We start from the raw sequence: 16,846 nt of genomic DNA on the forward strand, positions 1-16,846 counted from the left end.
CAATGTGCTTCAGAGACTTTATACAGCTCTAGTTAGGCCCCATTTAGAATACTGTGTCCAACTTTGGGCCCCACACCTCAGGAAGGACATACTGGCACTGGAGCGTGTCCAGCGGAGATTCACACGGATGATCCCTGAAATGGTAGGCCTAACATACGATGAACAGCTGAGGACCCTGGGATAGTATTCATTAGAGTTTAAAAGTTGAGGGGAGATCTAATAGAAACTTACAAGATGGCTTATAAAGGGTGGATGCTGGGAAGTTGTTTCTGTTAGGCAGGGAGACTAAGACCCATGGGTACAGCCTTAAAATTAGAGGGGGTTAATTTAGAATGGAAATGAGGAGACATTTCTTCAGCCAGAGAGTGGTGGGCCTGTGAAATTCTTTGCCGTGGAGCACATTGGAGGCCGGGACATTAAATGTCTTCAAGGTAGAGATTGATAAATTCTTGATCTCGCAAGGAGTTAAGGATTAAGGGGAGAGTGTGGGTAGGTGGAGTTGAAATGCCCATCAGCCATGATGAAATGGCGGAGTGGACTGGATGGGCCGAATGGTCTTACTTTCACTCCTATATCTTATGGCCTTATGGTCTTATTTAAGTCCTCCATTATAATTCATGTCAGGATTTAAAACATCTTCATTGTACTCTGAAATGTCAATATAAAAAATAGAATTGATTTTATTCATTGCTGTCAGAGCTTGCATTTTTCATGAAGCTGCAGAACTAATTTCCAATCACTATTCATTAGCTTTCAAGAGATTTCTGACATGCAATTAAGGATTAAATAGTTCTTTATTTTCATAATAAAAAGACCATAATGGAGCCACGTCTCACTGTGCAGGACACCATCAAGGTTAAAAGGAATAAACAAGAACTAGAGTTTGAGATGAAGAGACTTTCTGTACAAGTTGTATTCTGGAATGGACCAATTGGAGAGCTGTTGCAAAGAACTAGTACAAACTTATGGGCTGAATAGCCTCCAAATTTGAGGAGAAGATAAAAAAAGGGTACTTGCCTGAGCTCCATATACCTTCATTTTTCTGACTAACATTGTTGATCTCAAATTTAAAATAATTAATTACGTTAGCCTCAGCTGCTTTTTTGTGGTATGATTCCACGCATCTACCATCCTTTTCAGAATTTATCTCCTGTTTGAACTGGGTCTGATTTTGAACAGTAATATCATTGATCAATATCATTATGTAGTTGTCCTCTGTTGAGGCAATAGCACCAAGTAGTGACCCTTTCCATATCCCTTCAAAATTCATAAAGGTCCACCTTGAGGAAGTGAGGAGGAATCTGTTTGCACAGCAGTTTGGCAAGCTTTGGAAGGCACAGACTGAAAGGATGGTGGAAAGGTTTCGATTAGCAGAATTAAACAGACATTTCATGTCAAAGCTTGCGTGAAGATGGTGAAAACCAGGAGAGTCTAGGAGCTAATTGAACAGCTTTTTTTTCAAATAGCTAAGAGAAAAACAGTTTCCCTTTGATTCTTTTTTTCTCAATAGCTAGAATGTGATGAGAATATACCCAAAAAGAGGGCTCTTGTGTTGCTGTGGTAATGGTAGTATCACTCCCTCTGGACCAGAGGTCTAGGTTCAATTCCAATCTGCTGTATAGATGTGTCACAATAGTTTGGTTCAGATGCCATAACTTGAGCAACTTAAAATGTATTTGCACTGTAATGACTGTAACTTATTGCCTTATCAGGTGTGGTGTGGAATATACAGACCAGAATATGCTGTCAACTCCATTAAGACTGATGTGCATAGTCCAGGCAAATTCAGGTGAGGGCTTTTACTCTTTAGCATGAAATCTGATTTGTAACTTTTCCTAATTTCATCAAAGAAACCCATAAATTAATCCTACATAGTACAGACTGACCTACCTTCCAACTTCCGTTACCATGATTTCATATTAAACTATGCTTTCCAATCCTATTTCACATTAAGAACATTCAACATTCTTTTTTTTTACAGACTTTCATTAGCTCTCAGTATATCGACATCTCAATTTTATAATTCTCATCCTTTCAATCCCTCAATGACTATACTCCTTTTGATCTCTATGAATTCCTCCAGCACTACAACCTGCTGATATCTCTGAGTGCCTCCTATTGTGGCCTCTTGTGCATCTTCAGTTATCTTGACCTGCTAATGGAAAATGTGACATTAGCTCTCTCGACTCTATGTCTCCAATTCCCTATCTAAATTTCTCTGTCTCACTAATGTTTATCTGTTTTTTGAAAATATCCACTGTTTGGCTATGTGCCAGTATTACATGACAGATGCAAGCCAATTCAGAAGTATAGGAACACACATGAGTAGACTATACAACCATGCAACAAGTTGAAGTAATACCGAGAGCAAAGGCGAATGTTTGAGACATTTTGAGGTCAATCAGCTGTAGGACATTGCTGTAGAAACTCCTCAGAGTAGTGTCTTCAGCCTATCCACCTTCAGCTGCTCCACCAACCTTCCCTCCATCTTGAGACCAGACACGGGGATGGGCACTGATGATTACACAATGTTCAACACCATTGACAACATCTCAGTTACTGAAATAGCCCATGTCTATACGCTGCAAGATCGGGACAGCATTCAGGCTTGCACTAGGAAATGGAAGGTCACATTCTTCCCCACACAAGTACTAGGCAACAACTATTTCCAACAAGGCAAAATCTAACCATCTCCCCATGGTATTTGATGACATTGCCATCACTGAATCCCCAACGTCCTGGGGTTGCCTCTGACTGGAAACTTAACTGAAGGAACTATATAAATACTGCAGCTACAGTGTCAGGTCAGTGGTTGGGAATTCCACGGCAATTAGCTCACCTCCTGACTCCCCAAAGTCTTTCCACAAGGCAAACATCAGGAGTATGGTGGATTATGAGGGTTTTAAAGAGTATAGTTTAAGTTGTGTAGTAGCGGCTTAGTAATCATCAATCATAGAACATAGAAAAGCATAGCACAGGAACAGACCTTTTGGCCTGCCATGTCTGTGCCAACAATGATGTCATTCTAAACTAAACACATACATCTGCACAGGATCAATTTCCCTTATTCTCTGCTTGTTCATGTGGCTGTGTAAATGTTCCTTCAATATTGCTATCTTATCTGCTTCATATCTGCAGCATATTCTGGGCATGTATCACTCTCTGGTAAAATAATTGCTTCATACATTTGCTTTAAACTTTCCCCCATCACCTTAAATTTATGCCCCTTAATATTTGAAATTTCCAACCTGGGAAAAAGATTCCAACTACCCATTATATTCATACCTCTCATAATTTTATCTAGAGTCATAGAGATGTACAGCACGGAAACAGACCCTTCGGTCCAACTCGTCCATGCTGACCAGATATCACACCCAGCCTAGTCCCACCTGCCAGCACCTGACCAGGCCCATATTTCCACAGGTTGCTCTTCAGCCTCCAATACTCTAGCAAAAATAATCTAAGTTTGTCCAACCTCTCATGATAGCTAAAATACTCCAATCCAGGCAACATCTTGGTAAACCACTTTTGCAACTACTCCAAACCCTTGACATCCTTCCTATAGTGTGGCAACAAGAACTACACACATTACTCAGAATATGGCCTAATTAAAGTTTTATACACCTGCCACATAACTTGTCAACTTTTATACTCTAACCAATGGCCCAACCAATGAAAGTAAGCATGGCATATGCCTCTTTCCCATCTTTCCACTTGTGTTGTCACTTTCAGGGCGCTATGGACTTGCACCCCAAGATTCCTCTTTTTATGTTCATGCTCCTAAGGATCTTGCCATTTACTTGCCCTCAGTGTGAATACTAATATGAAGTACTCATTAGGATCTCATCCACTTCCTGTGGCTCCACACATAAACTCCCTCAATTTTCCTTGTATGGATAATCCTTTTCCTAGCTACCATCAATTCCATCTTTTGATCACCTTTTGCCTAGCTACCATCGATTCTCTATTTTCTCTGTCATGTGTTAAAGTTAAGTGAATTTATTGCAAATGACATCATTTTCTGTTGGTTGATGAAACCTTGAATGAATTTGCATTTGACCTGAACAGTGGCCAATCGGGCAAATAGTCATCTTTTGTGGTAATAGCAGATATATGATAGTCTGTGAAGCAGTGGGCATAACTATCTCCACAGTTACTTTGTGACACACCACCACCCAAAAGTTTCCCACATCATCCTGACTTTGAAATAAAGTCACTATCAAGATTTAGATTACTTACAGAATTTAGAATACTTACAGTGTGGAAACAGGCCCTTCGGCCCAACAAGTCCACACCGCCCCGCCGAAGCGCAACCCACCCATACCCCTACATCTACCCCTTACTTAACACTACGGGCAATTTAGCATGGCCAATTCACCTGACCTGCACATCTTTGGACTGTGGGAGGAAACCGGAGCACCCGGAGGAAACCCACGCAGACACGGGGAGAACATGCAAACTCCACGCAGTCAGTTGCCTGAGGCGGGAATTGAACCCGGGTCTCTGGCGCTGTGAGGCAGCAGTGCTAACCACTGTGCTACCGTGCCTCCCAATGGGGCCCAATCACTGGGTTAAAATCCTGGAACTTGCTACAGAACAGCACTATAGGTATATTACCACATCAAGACTGTAATGTTTCAAAAAGACTGCTTACCACCACTTTTGAAGAGACATTAGGGTTAGGCAACCAATGCTGGAACACTTAAAAATTTAAAAATTTTTAATTTAAAAATAGTAATTTAAAAATTCCAAATCATTGTTGATCTACATCTTAACTCCATCTGCCTGCCTTTGTCCAGGAATTCTTAACATCCTTACTGAGCAAAAAAAATCTAAGTTTCAGTTTTGAAATTGTCAATGAGCCCCAAAATCAGTTTGTGCAGAGTGTTTTGATGTGTTCTACTTTCATATGAAGAGTACTTCCTGATAGTCTACCTCTATTATAAAAGGTTATTTTCCCTGAACCCTATTTGTTCTGGAGTCACCCACCAGATGAAATATTTAGTCCTTTCCACAATATAAAACCCTCCAATCATCTTAAACAACTCAGTTAGATCACTCCTACAGCTTCTGGATTCAAATGAATATAAATCTAAACCTGTCCTCATTTTTTAATTTATCCCCATCACTGTTTTGGGGAGAGGATCACATGACATCGCCAGAAGCTCAAAGTTCAACATCACTCCAGAACTTGATTGCCAAGGACATTGTACTCATAACACAGTCAACTAACTGGTAAATCTTTCCAACATGAACCAATAGCAGGTAGGAGGACTGGGAGAGATTCCTGTTCAGCCATAGCATGGGAAGAAATTAGAACTTTAACCATCTCTGTTCTATAGCTCGATACTGTAGCATGCATCAAAATGTGGATTCCTGTGGGATGTGGGAGCTTTTGACTCTGTTGGCTAGACAACTGATATGGATCAAATTGGTGGTAACAGCACATGATTCTACCCTTGCTCTGGCTAGGCTGGATCTGGAACCTAGGTTAGAGTTGTTCTAGAAAAGGACAGCAGGTTAGGCAGCATCTGAGGATCAGGAAAGTCTATGTTTCAGACAAAAGCCCTTCATCAGGAATGAGGCTGGGAACTTTGGAAGTGGAGCGATATCTCTCCACCTCTGAAGTTCCCAGCCTCATTCCTGATGAAGGGTTTTTGCCCGAAACATTGATTTTCCTGCTCCTCCAATACTGCCTGACCTGCTGTGCTTTTCCAGCACCACTCTAACTTCGACTCTAATTTCCAGCATCTGCAGTACCCACTTCTGCCTGGATCTGGAACCTGTCTCATTGATCCTTGGGAGAGATTACAGTGCTGTGGGTCAGACCAGTTTCTCAGTTGAGGTTTGTTCGAAAAAGACCATTCTAGTGAATTTTGACTGCACTAATTCCAAAGCAATACTCAGATGCTCAGAACTGAAGTACTCCAGATAGGGTCCTACCAGAGCTTTGTATAGCTCTTTCCATTCCAGCTACCTTCAGAAAAAGGCAAATGTTCTCTTTTTAAATTAATTCTGGTACCTACTAGATTTAACTGATATAACCCCAGTGTCTGTATAGCCAACATTTATGGACTGTAAATTGAATCTTGATTTTTATTTTTCTTATATTACAGAGTTTTAGGATCTCTCCAGAATTTTGAAGAATTCAGTAATGCTTTTCACTGTACAAAGAATGATTACATGAATCCTGAACAGAAATGCCGCGTTTGGTAGCCAAACTGTTCCCGCTGTACTTAATATTGTCTAGAATGTCTTCTTCCAGGATTTGTAAGTGGATGATATGCTGAGCTGGAATGAATCAATTTGTATTTTGTAAAAAGGATAAATTAATGCCCTTTTGTTTTTGCTGATACCTCATATCAATCAAATTACTCTAAAACTGTTAATGCCCACCAAATCATTTGCCAAATAAAATGAATTGATAAGTATTGTGACTGCATCATAAGCCTTGGTTATCATATGGTTTCAGTTGTATGCAGTCCCAATTGGAAATGAAGGGACATGCATTCAAAAGCAAAATGCTGCAGATGCTGGAAATCTGAAATAAGAACAAAAAATGCTGGAAATACTCAGCAGGTCAGGGCACTATTTGTGGAAAGAGAAAGATGGTTAACTTTTCAGGTTGATGACCTTTCATCAGAATATTGCTTGTGTTTGTAAGCTGTGTGCATTTAAAATAGCTACTACCGACTTAAATAAGGTCATATGAAGGTAAAGGGAATGTGGTGATATGATCAGTGTTATTTTTTTTACCCGAGCGGCCAGTGACAAGTAGTGGCCCTTCACATCAAAGGGCAAGTCCCTGTTTATTTTTTTTATTTTATTTTTCTTTTTTTTTCTTTTCTTTCTTTTTTTTAAAGCAGTGTCCTTCACATCAAAGGGCAACTCACCCTTTTTTGTTCTTTTTTTTATTTAACCCCCACACTACCGCCTAACTGCGGTAGTGCTTATTTTTTCCCAGCACCCATGGTGTGTGTGTGCAGGTGTGAGACACAGTGAAAGACACAAAGTGCACGAATCTTTATTCAATTTCCACCACCAGGAAGATAGGAAATGATCAGTGTTATAACTGCTTGGAGATTGTAAACAACAGGTAACAGAACCACTTAGTAAATAAATAGAGGTGAACAAAATGAACAGGTCTAAATTGATTAGAGTCTCTCCTACCAACCAGAAAAATCAATCAATTGCTGTGATTTTTAAAATTAGAATAGAGAGAATTATAGTGAATTGAAAGGTAGAAGGATTAACAATATTGACATTAATGACTGGGAGGAGCTCGTTACCAACTGTTTAGAATGGTGACAACTTACCCCAAAGCTGCATCATACCGAGTTGCAATGTCTCACTGATAAGACAGAGCAGGAAAGAATAGGAAGCCAGATCCCACTACCTCATGGGACATCCTGCCCCATGTGCCAAAGATAAGTGGCTTAAGAATTAACTGCTCAGACACCTGGAGACTCACATAGACTCACATACTGACCACACTTGAGTAGACATTACCTTTGTATTGAGGGATAGCCGACAATGGATTAATGAACTGCAGCTTCTGTTTGTTGATGTGGGGAAATTTGTCAATTTGTTCAAAGCAAACTCACATAAAAAGCAATACATAATAGTCAGATAATCTGTTTTCTATTAATATTGATGGAGATTTAAAAACAAGGGCTATGAGAAACTATAATCAAATGTTGAATAGAAAATACAGCATTTATTAGCTCCTGACCACAGATATCGAACTTGAAGTAAACCGTCCCTGAGATACATTCTTTTTCCCTCATAGCATGAAATAATGTAAACATTCTGGTAAAAAAAATCACAGTATTAGTATTTTGTCAGGTATAACTACTTGATCTGTTGTATATTAGACAGAAAGTTAGGATCATTCACAACTTTGGAAACTTTAGCCTAAGAGTGAAATCTCTTAAATGGTTGGAAAATTGATCATGGATGCTTTATGTCCACATTTCCAACTGATGTGGCTGCCTAACAGACTGGAGATTTGTAGGTTCAGCACGTAATATGAAACATTATTTTAAAAGTAACCTTTCACAGGAACCAAGATGAAAAGAATCGGATGTTCTCGTCAATTTTTTGCATTGTTCAGGGTGCCTACTGTGCACTACTGGTCATGGATTCCAATACATCACAGCACTGACTGCACTTCAAAGATACTTAATGAGCTGTAAGATGCTTTTTCATGTCCTGGCGTTGTAGCAAGTGCTGTAATAATGCAGGTCTTTCCTGTTGAATCCTTTGTTTGTTTACATTATTCCCCCATCTGAACCTTTGATCAGAAACTAGGAAAGTGATTATTTACAGTAAATAGTTGTTCTACTTCAGATAAGCTAAGAAACTAGAATTTTTATTGTATTCAGAATTATTTTATGCAAAAATTGCATGGTTCCTGCTGCACATGGCAAGTGTAGAATCATGAGCGTTCTCTTGGATATTGCTTCACAATTCATAATCCCCTCCTGAAGTCATCCATTTGAGAAGCCACTGTTGCCTAACTTTTAAACTGAGAGCCTTCCAATATTTAAACATAAAATTTGCATCTGAACAACTTTTTCCAGCACTCCCACAAAGTGTGTGTGTTTTGAATTAGTTCAGAGTGGATGCACAGGCATAACTCACCAAATGGTCTGCCTTTGTACTTACCCGAGCTGAGTCAAATATCAATGCCCTCTGTCCCTTCAAATGAAGATGCACCACAGTGCTTATTTCCAAATTTACCTTCGTCCACTCTTCAGAAATGTAACAAATTAGACCATGGTATGAAAGTTGTTAACTCATCTCCTGACTCCACAAGGCCTTTCCACAACCTGTAAGGCATCTCAGGACTGAGATGCAATACTCCCCCAAATTCCCTGGATATGTGCATCTCCAACAATACTCAGGAAGCTCAACACTATCCAGAATAAAACAGTCAACTTGATTGGCACCCAGTCCACCATCCTCACTCCCTCCAGCACAGTGACTGTGTACCATCTATAAGGTGCCCTGTAGCAATTCACCAAGGCTCCTCAGACAGTACCTTCCAAACCCACGACCACTACCATCTAGAATGAGAAGTGCAGCAAAAACATGGGAACACCACCACCTGCAAGGTCACCTCTAAACTACTCATTATCCTGACTCGGAAATGTATTGCCATTTGTTCAATGTTGTTGGGTCAAAATCCTGGAACTCCCTGCCTTACAGCAGTCTATGTACAGTTCAAGAAGGCAGCTGACCACCACCTTCAAGAGACAACTAGGGATGGGCAATAAATGCTGGCACAGCCAGCGATAACCACATTCCATAACTGAATAAGAAAAAAATGACTAACCAACCAAAATGTGAGCAGAATAAAATTAAAAACTATAGAAAGAAAGTATATGTATCTGAAATTAAAATGGAACATGGAGAAAATGCAGCCGGTTTGTCAGTCTCAGTGTGAGAAAGATAACAATGGCGATATTCAGATGAAGGGTACTAACCCAAACATAAACTGCTCTTTCTCTTTCAAATACTAATCTAGTAGCTGTGCCTGTGTATCATTTTGTATTCATTTAAGAAATATTAGCATCATGACTTTCCATTCAGCATGTTAGCATAGCCGAAGGTGAAACTCTGTATTTACAGGGATTTTTTGTCAAAGCTGTGTGTTGTGCTAAATGCTTGTCATTGCGCTAACACTGACTTTGTGGGGATCTGCAGTATAGGTTTCAGATCAGTGATTCTAAACAGTTGATGTTCTCGTATAAAAGTTTAATTAGCTAACAGTGTGTTCCTCCCTGAAGTATGGTGGTGTAGATACTGGTTTAGTACTTTAAGTGAATAAGCATTTGCAAGAGAACAGCTGAGATTATTATTTCTATTTCATGACTTGTTATTTAATTTATCTTCAGCTGCAGGGAAGCATTTTCCCTGCATCTATCACCTGCACACGCTCCCAACATGTAAACTTCTCAGGAGATATTCCAGTGTATTCTGGATACATTTTGGGAGGCTCCCTCACTGTCAGTGGAATCTGAACAGCAGGTCAAGAAAGCAGAGCTGCATTTTGTTGGTAATTTTCCTCTGGTGAATTGAACAGACGGGAAATCTGCATTTAGGCCACAGGGTGGTTATTCTGCAAAGCTTGACCAGCTGTGAGCCAGTTCATTATTGAAGATAAATTGCATGCTGCTCAAAAAAAAGGAAAATGTTTCCTAGGTTGTACCTCGTTCCTTAAAAGAAATCATAGATTTTTTTCCAAAAAGAGAGGCTATATAATTATGTCACAAACAGCAATCATCCCTACAAAATTTTGATTTTGTATGTTGAATTTAAATCATTTAATGCTTCGTAAAAAAAAAAATTTTGTTCCCTTTTGGGAATCTGTTTCCAGGAAAATGGACCTGACTTTCAAGTTCTTTTTGACACTGTTTTGCTTTGTTATCTGGTCCGCCTTGTTTTCCAGATGTTACTATAAGCGAATAAGATAAAATATCTTAAATGATTTTTGGCACATCTGCCAGTTGTTCATCTGGATACATAACAAAATAGAATCAGTGCACAACATAGCTGTAAGTGCATTTAGTGCAATAAAATGCTCTTCAATGTTACCTTAAAATTTGCAACCCTCCATGTGGTTTTTAAATTTCTCTATGGCCTTAACCATCCCTATCTAGTATATCGCCTTCAGTGCTATAATCTTCCAACTTGACCCTTCTCCGATTCTGGCCTCTTACATATACCAGATTTTCATTGCTGTATTACTTTTAGCCATGCTTTCATCTACCTCATCCTAAGCCATGGACTTCCATTCCTTAAACTCTCCAGATCACTACCTGTTTCTGTTCCTTTAACACACTCCCTTGTACTAACACTTCGGCCAACATTTTGGTCACTTTGATCTAATATCACTTTCTTATGGCGCTGTCAAGTTGATTTATCTAATGCTCCTGCAAAGCTCCTTGGGACACTTGTACTATTTTGAAGGTGCTATATGAATATAAATTGCTATTATAATTAGTCTCATCCATTGAAGGTTGAAGATTGGTAACAGCCAATTGGTTCCTTGCCAAAGTAACTGGTGTTCACATATGCCAACCGATATCCCTAACATTGAGTTAAAGCTGAACCCAGTCCTTTCCACCATCTGCCATGTACACAAGGTGCTTTCCATAATGACTCAGCCAGTGGAAAATGAGAAATTAGGCAGATATATTTCTCTTTTTAAATCTCCATTTACCATTTCAAAGAAACTAATTGTACAGATTTAGCTGGACATCAGCGGGCCATTGTTATTCCAAGATTGTTGAACGTTCTGCCACAATGTATGGGAAAGCACTAAGTAGGAGAGTTTCAGCCCCGCTGAGATTCTAATAATTGGCTCCATTCCACATCAGAGGGGAAAAGGCAGATGTCCAACCCTGTATGAGCTGAACTTCCAGCTTGTTCAGTTCAACAGACCACACCAAAATAGCTTCACTCTTCTGCAAATAGATATATTAACCATCTCATTTATTGACATTTCCAATTCACCTAACATTTCTGTGAAATTCTAGCTTGCTTTGCTGTTTTCCTCAGCCTTTTCCTGGCAAGTTGGCACAATTGACATTGGGAATTTGCAGCAATCCTCATTTTGCCTGAATTTCAGCACTTTCATCGAGGATGGTGTCAAGTTGTTTCCTGGTACGTTAACTTTGAATCTGAAAAATAATCTGGTTACCAGATCAAAGCAATGCACTTTTTCTTTTCAAGCCACATATCAATGGAGAAAGTCAAGTGAGCACAAAGTCATTCGAAAGTCTAGTCCAGAGTTCCAGTGAACATCATGAGTGTTGTACACGAAAGGACTTCTTTTGTGACAACAAAGAAATTCAGCTTATTTAGAAAAAGGCATTTTTTGTAGCATAATAAATTTAAAATTAAAGCATTAAGTGTTAATGATTTTCTAGATTAAACGTTTCTTATGAATGATATATGGAGGACTAAAATGAATTCCTACTATGTAATCAATTAAATAACTTACTATATATATGACACCAAAGATTTTCATATTTATTGTAACTATTGAGTACCTCTACTGAGTACTTCTGGGTTTGTACAGTTGTTGTTTCAATTATTGATCTTTTCTAGCTTATGTCCATTTTTAATCCTTAAATCACCCGGTAATGCTGGCAATGCCATGTTTCACTTTGCAAACAAGCGTGAAATTGGTTCCCAAGACCTGAGAGTGACAATTGATTAGCTGTTATCTGCTACACACAGAAATGGAAAAGGCAAAGTGAATGTATCACTTGCATGACATTCTTGACTTCTTTGACACTGTATGTTGTGCAGGTATGTTTGACCAGATTTTTAAATTACACATTCAAGGCATAGCCAGCATTTGTTGCTCACCTCCAATTGCCCTTTCACTATCACCTTCACCAAGGTTATTAGGGTCGGGCAATGAATGCTGGCGCAGCCACTGATACCATGTCTCATGACTGAATAATAACAAAAGCAATCTTCTTGAACAGCTGCTGTTCATCTTGCATAGGTACACCTACAATGCAGATGACAATCTAATTTTCGGAACTTGGTTAAGCTAGAAAGGATTAAAAATTATGCTTTAATTATTATTTTGTTAACAGTTTGCCTTAACTCTTTAACCTAGGGATTTGAGAACAGTATCATTTTTGTTTCTTCCCAATGAGCCAGGGCAGACTCTTGGGATATATAACTTGGTTCTGAGGTGGTATATCTGAATGTATTAAAATTAGATAGCAGAGTGTAACAGTAATTTGAACCACTGAATGCTAAATGGCCTAATTGCTAAGGCTTCACCTTCATTTGAATCTGCATTTGACTATAATCTGACCTTGAAGTTCTACAACACAGTGAATTATGGGACACAAGGGCACCAAACAAGGGTTGTTTAGTGATGAACACAATCAACTGGAGATTTCTAGAACCACGTGTGAAATAATCCAAACCTTCTCATGCTGTTTGCAGAAGTCTCCTCAATGATTGCTGTCCAATCCATTAAAGGCAAATAACAGGCAGGTCTAGTGTGCAAGTGACTGCTCATGACCCAAAGTTAACATTTTGTACATAAGCTTTGTTGATTGTTATTTGAAAGGAGACATGCCAGACTGCTTAAGTGTCCATGTTACTCCACCAGCAGTAACTAGGTTCGGCAATTGACCAAGACATCTAAAAGACCATTGAAATTGTTTTGCACAAAAAGTTATGGAGATCATCACCTGCACAGGCAGCTGATCGAAGTGAGCAGGAATGCAACACAAATAAATTCATGCATATGTGTGTAAGCAAATGAAATCATTAAGTATATGTATGGCCCTATAACTAGGTGACATACCAATTTTCAAAGTCTTGGCACCAGTAGTTTCTTTCAATGCAGGATTTGTAACAAGCCTGCACCTTGCACCAATTTAGCTGGTTACATTACAGAGGAAGGGAACTCATCCCGTTGCCTTCACAGTTTTTGTGAAATTGAGTCACCATCTTAAGGACACATGGTCAGAGCCCCTTAGAGGAGTGAACCATTGTCTGGATTTGGGACCCTTTTTGAAGCTGTGTTTAAAAGGTTTATGTTCCTCCATACCTTCCATGACACTTCCATGGACCTCTTGCATTCTCCTTGACTGCTCATCCAGCATGCCCAATAGAATCAATTTACTGTATAATCATCATGAGAAGTCCTGAAGTGCATGTAAAAAATGCCATCAATAGAAGTTCTGATCAGACTTCTGTTTCTCCAGATGGCTTAATTAAGAATGTTTGCCTGAGATCTAAGAAACTAATTAGCTGAGTTTCAGGGTGTTGGTTTTCACTGATTGAAGGTTAGTGTTTGCTGAGATTCATTGACATCTTTATGATGTAATAATTAGCTATTCTTACTTTAAACTATTTCAATACCTATCTGTTTATTTGGACACAATTAACAAATGTGTAATACTGTCAAGTAAAGCTCCTTATTTTGATACTATAAAGGCTTTATTCAGTTGACACTTTTACAGAGTTATAAGAACAACAATTGTTTTTACAAGCAGTTTTTGAATAAGGTTTTACAAAAACGTACATTTCAAGACTTGCTATTGCTATTATATGGCTCACTGGTTCTATAGTAAGTACGTAGTGAGCAGCAAGCAAGGAGGATGTGAGTTGTGGATGAAGGATTGGCATCCAGGTCCTGCATTCCTGGAGTAAAAATAATATATGTGGAATGATTTCTATTGGAAAAGGTCTTCCCACCTTGAGGTTCCTTCCTCAATGGCAAAGTCATAGATCACCATCTTTCCTCCATGAACATTTACCTTATAGAAGGCTACCTGAGTATGTCTAATGTCCTTTAAGCTGTTATGTATAAATATTGTTGGGGCAATTGTTCACAGTGGCATGAAAGCATATTTTCAAATTTCAAATTGAATGCATATTGAGGACAGACGTTGCTTGGTTCCAAATACATTGCTTAATTTCTAAAGAGCCCGAAGAATACTGGCTGTTTGATTTGAGACCATTGTTTCAATGTTTTTGTACTATCAGATGTCTTATGTTAACATTAATTTAAATATCATTCTGTGGTGGGCTTCCTGTCATTTGAGGAATAGAGGTCTCTGAGTTTTAAATACAGGAAGTGTGGGTGTGGGGCTAAGGGATTTGCTGCCTGAGGTTAAAGAGTTAAAGCACATTCGAAAGACTGTACAAAGGGATTTGGTAATGATTTCTCCGTTTTCTTTTTGAAGTTTGGCTTTTTTTTAGTTTTTCTCCTGTTATGACTAAAATATTTGGACATCGAAAACTAAGCCACCATTTTCTGTAATTTGTTTTGATTATGAAATCAATAAAATGCTTCAAAACCTTATTGCTCCTTTTCTTGCTTCCAATTTACAATATGTCCTCGAATGTTCTTTGTCTATCAGCATACTACATAGTCTTGCAAAGCAGGTCCAGATGGTAAGGGTAGAGAATGCTGTGCCAGTTCTGTTGCCACATTGAAAAAGATCCAAGTACATTAATATTTGTATGGGGAATGTAATCTCCTTCTGCCAAGTACATAGTATTGAAATTGGGATTAAAAATTGAGATTTTTAGCGATACAAATAGTATAAAATCTAGTGGTATTATGAAGAAAATGTAACGTAAGTACAATGCTAACTAAAAGAATTATTTGTGTTTTCTCCCTTTTAGATCTTTTGAGTAAAACAGTCTTCTTGGAGTTTAGCTCCATTTTGCAATTATTCAAAAGTTCATACTCATTTATGAGCAGGTCAAAGTAAATTAAATAAAATGCATTTTTATAGTGCCTTTCACCATCTCAACCTGCTTTATTTTGAAAGCAATTGTTTTTGGTATGAATACTATCACGTTTCTTTGCATTCATTCACCAGGCGGGGAGGATTCAATCACACTTGTGTCTTGTAGGTAGTAGATAGGCTCTGGGAAAGCAGGAGATGAGCTACACACCCAAGAATACCCATTCTTTGTAAAAGTTCCAAAACAATGCAACAGCTTATAAAACAGTAATTACATCTCCTAGAATTTGAGGAAATCAGCTCCAACATTGAAAGGACCTCAAAAAAGGAGCATCTTTTACAGCCATAATTTTTTTCCCATACTCCATCCTGGATTACCCATAATCCTTCAAATCAGGGCAAGACATACATATTTAATGGTAAGGTCCTGGGGAGCGTTGCTGAACAAAGAGACCTTGGAATGCAGGTTCATTGTTCTTTGAAAGTGGAGTCACAGCTCGATACAATAGTGAAGGACACATTTGAGTATAGGAGTTGGGAGGTCATGTTGCAGCTGTACAGGATATTGGTTCGGCCACCTTTGGAATAATGAGTGCAATTTTGGTCTCTCTGTATTATGAAAAGATTTACAAGGATGTTGCCAGGGTTTGAGCTATAGGGAGAGGCTAAAAAGGCTGAGGCTTTTTAATCCCTGGAGTGTTAGAGGTTGAGGGATGACCTTACAGAGGTTTATAAGACCACGAGGGGCATGGATAGGGTAAATTAGGCAAGGTTTTTTTTTTCCCTGGGGTGGGTGAATTTGAAAATAGAGGGCATAGGTTTAGGCTGAGAAGGGAAATATTTAAATGGGACTTAAGGGCTACTTTTTCATGCAGAAGGTGGTGTGTATATGGAATGAGCTGCCAGAGGAAGTGGGGAGGCTGCACAATTACAGCATTTAAAAGGCATCTGGATGGGTATATGAATAGGAAGGGTTTAAAGGGATATGGGCCAAATGCTACCAGATTAATTTGGGATATCTGGTCAGCATGGATAAGTTGGACCAAAGAGTTTGATTAGATTACATTACAGTACAGTGTGGAAACAGGCCCTTCGGCCCAACAAGTCCACACTGACCCGCCAAAGCGCAACCCACACCATACCCCTACATTTACCCCTTACCTAACACTACGGGCAATTTAGCATGGCCAATTCACCTGACCTGCACATCTTTGGACTATGGGAGGAAACTGGAGCACCCGGAAGAAACCCACACAGACACAGGGAGAACGTGCAAACTCCACACAGTCGCCTGAGGCAGGAATTGAACCCAGGTCTCTGGTGCTGTGAGGCTGTAGTGCTAACCACTGTGCCACTATGCCACCAGAAGTTTGCTTCTGTGTTGTACATTTCTATGACTGTAACTGCTCTTGAAGCCACAGTATGTAATAACCCCCAGACTATTCTCAGTGGGGAGCATAATACTATTGAATATCAAGCAAGGTTATCCATTTTTTGAACTGTTTCAATGCTTATATGTTTATCTGGACACAATTAAGTAATAGGTAATTGTTAAAGCTTCACATTTCAATACAGTAAAGGTTTTATTTTATTGACTCTTTTAC

The 16,846-nt window shown here is 39.0% G+C and overlaps 1 protein-coding gene across 4 annotated transcripts in view; it reads left to right on the forward strand.

Moving 5' to 3' along the window:
* LOC140478754 (neprilysin-like) overlaps positions 1-14,851 on the forward strand; it is a 193,849-nt gene extending 178,998 nt beyond the window's left edge. For all 4 annotated transcript variants that reach the window (XM_072572090.1, XM_072572091.1, XM_072572093.1 and 1 more), the window contains exons 22-23: positions 1,713-1,789; positions 6,117-14,851. In XM_072572090.1, coding sequence (XP_072428191.1) covers positions 1,713-1,789; positions 6,117-6,216 — 177 coding nt within the window. In that variant the 3' untranslated portion in view covers positions 6,217-14,851. The remainder of the gene's footprint in view (positions 1-1,712; positions 1,790-6,116) is intronic.
* The last annotated feature ends 1,995 nt before the right edge of the window (positions 14,852-16,846 follow it).

Source organism: Chiloscyllium punctatum, chromosome 6 (genome assembly GCF_047496795.1).
Source record: "Chiloscyllium punctatum isolate Juve2018m chromosome 6, sChiPun1.3, whole genome shotgun sequence".
Taxonomy (NCBI): Eukaryota; Metazoa; Chordata; class Chondrichthyes; order Orectolobiformes; family Hemiscylliidae; genus Chiloscyllium; species Chiloscyllium punctatum.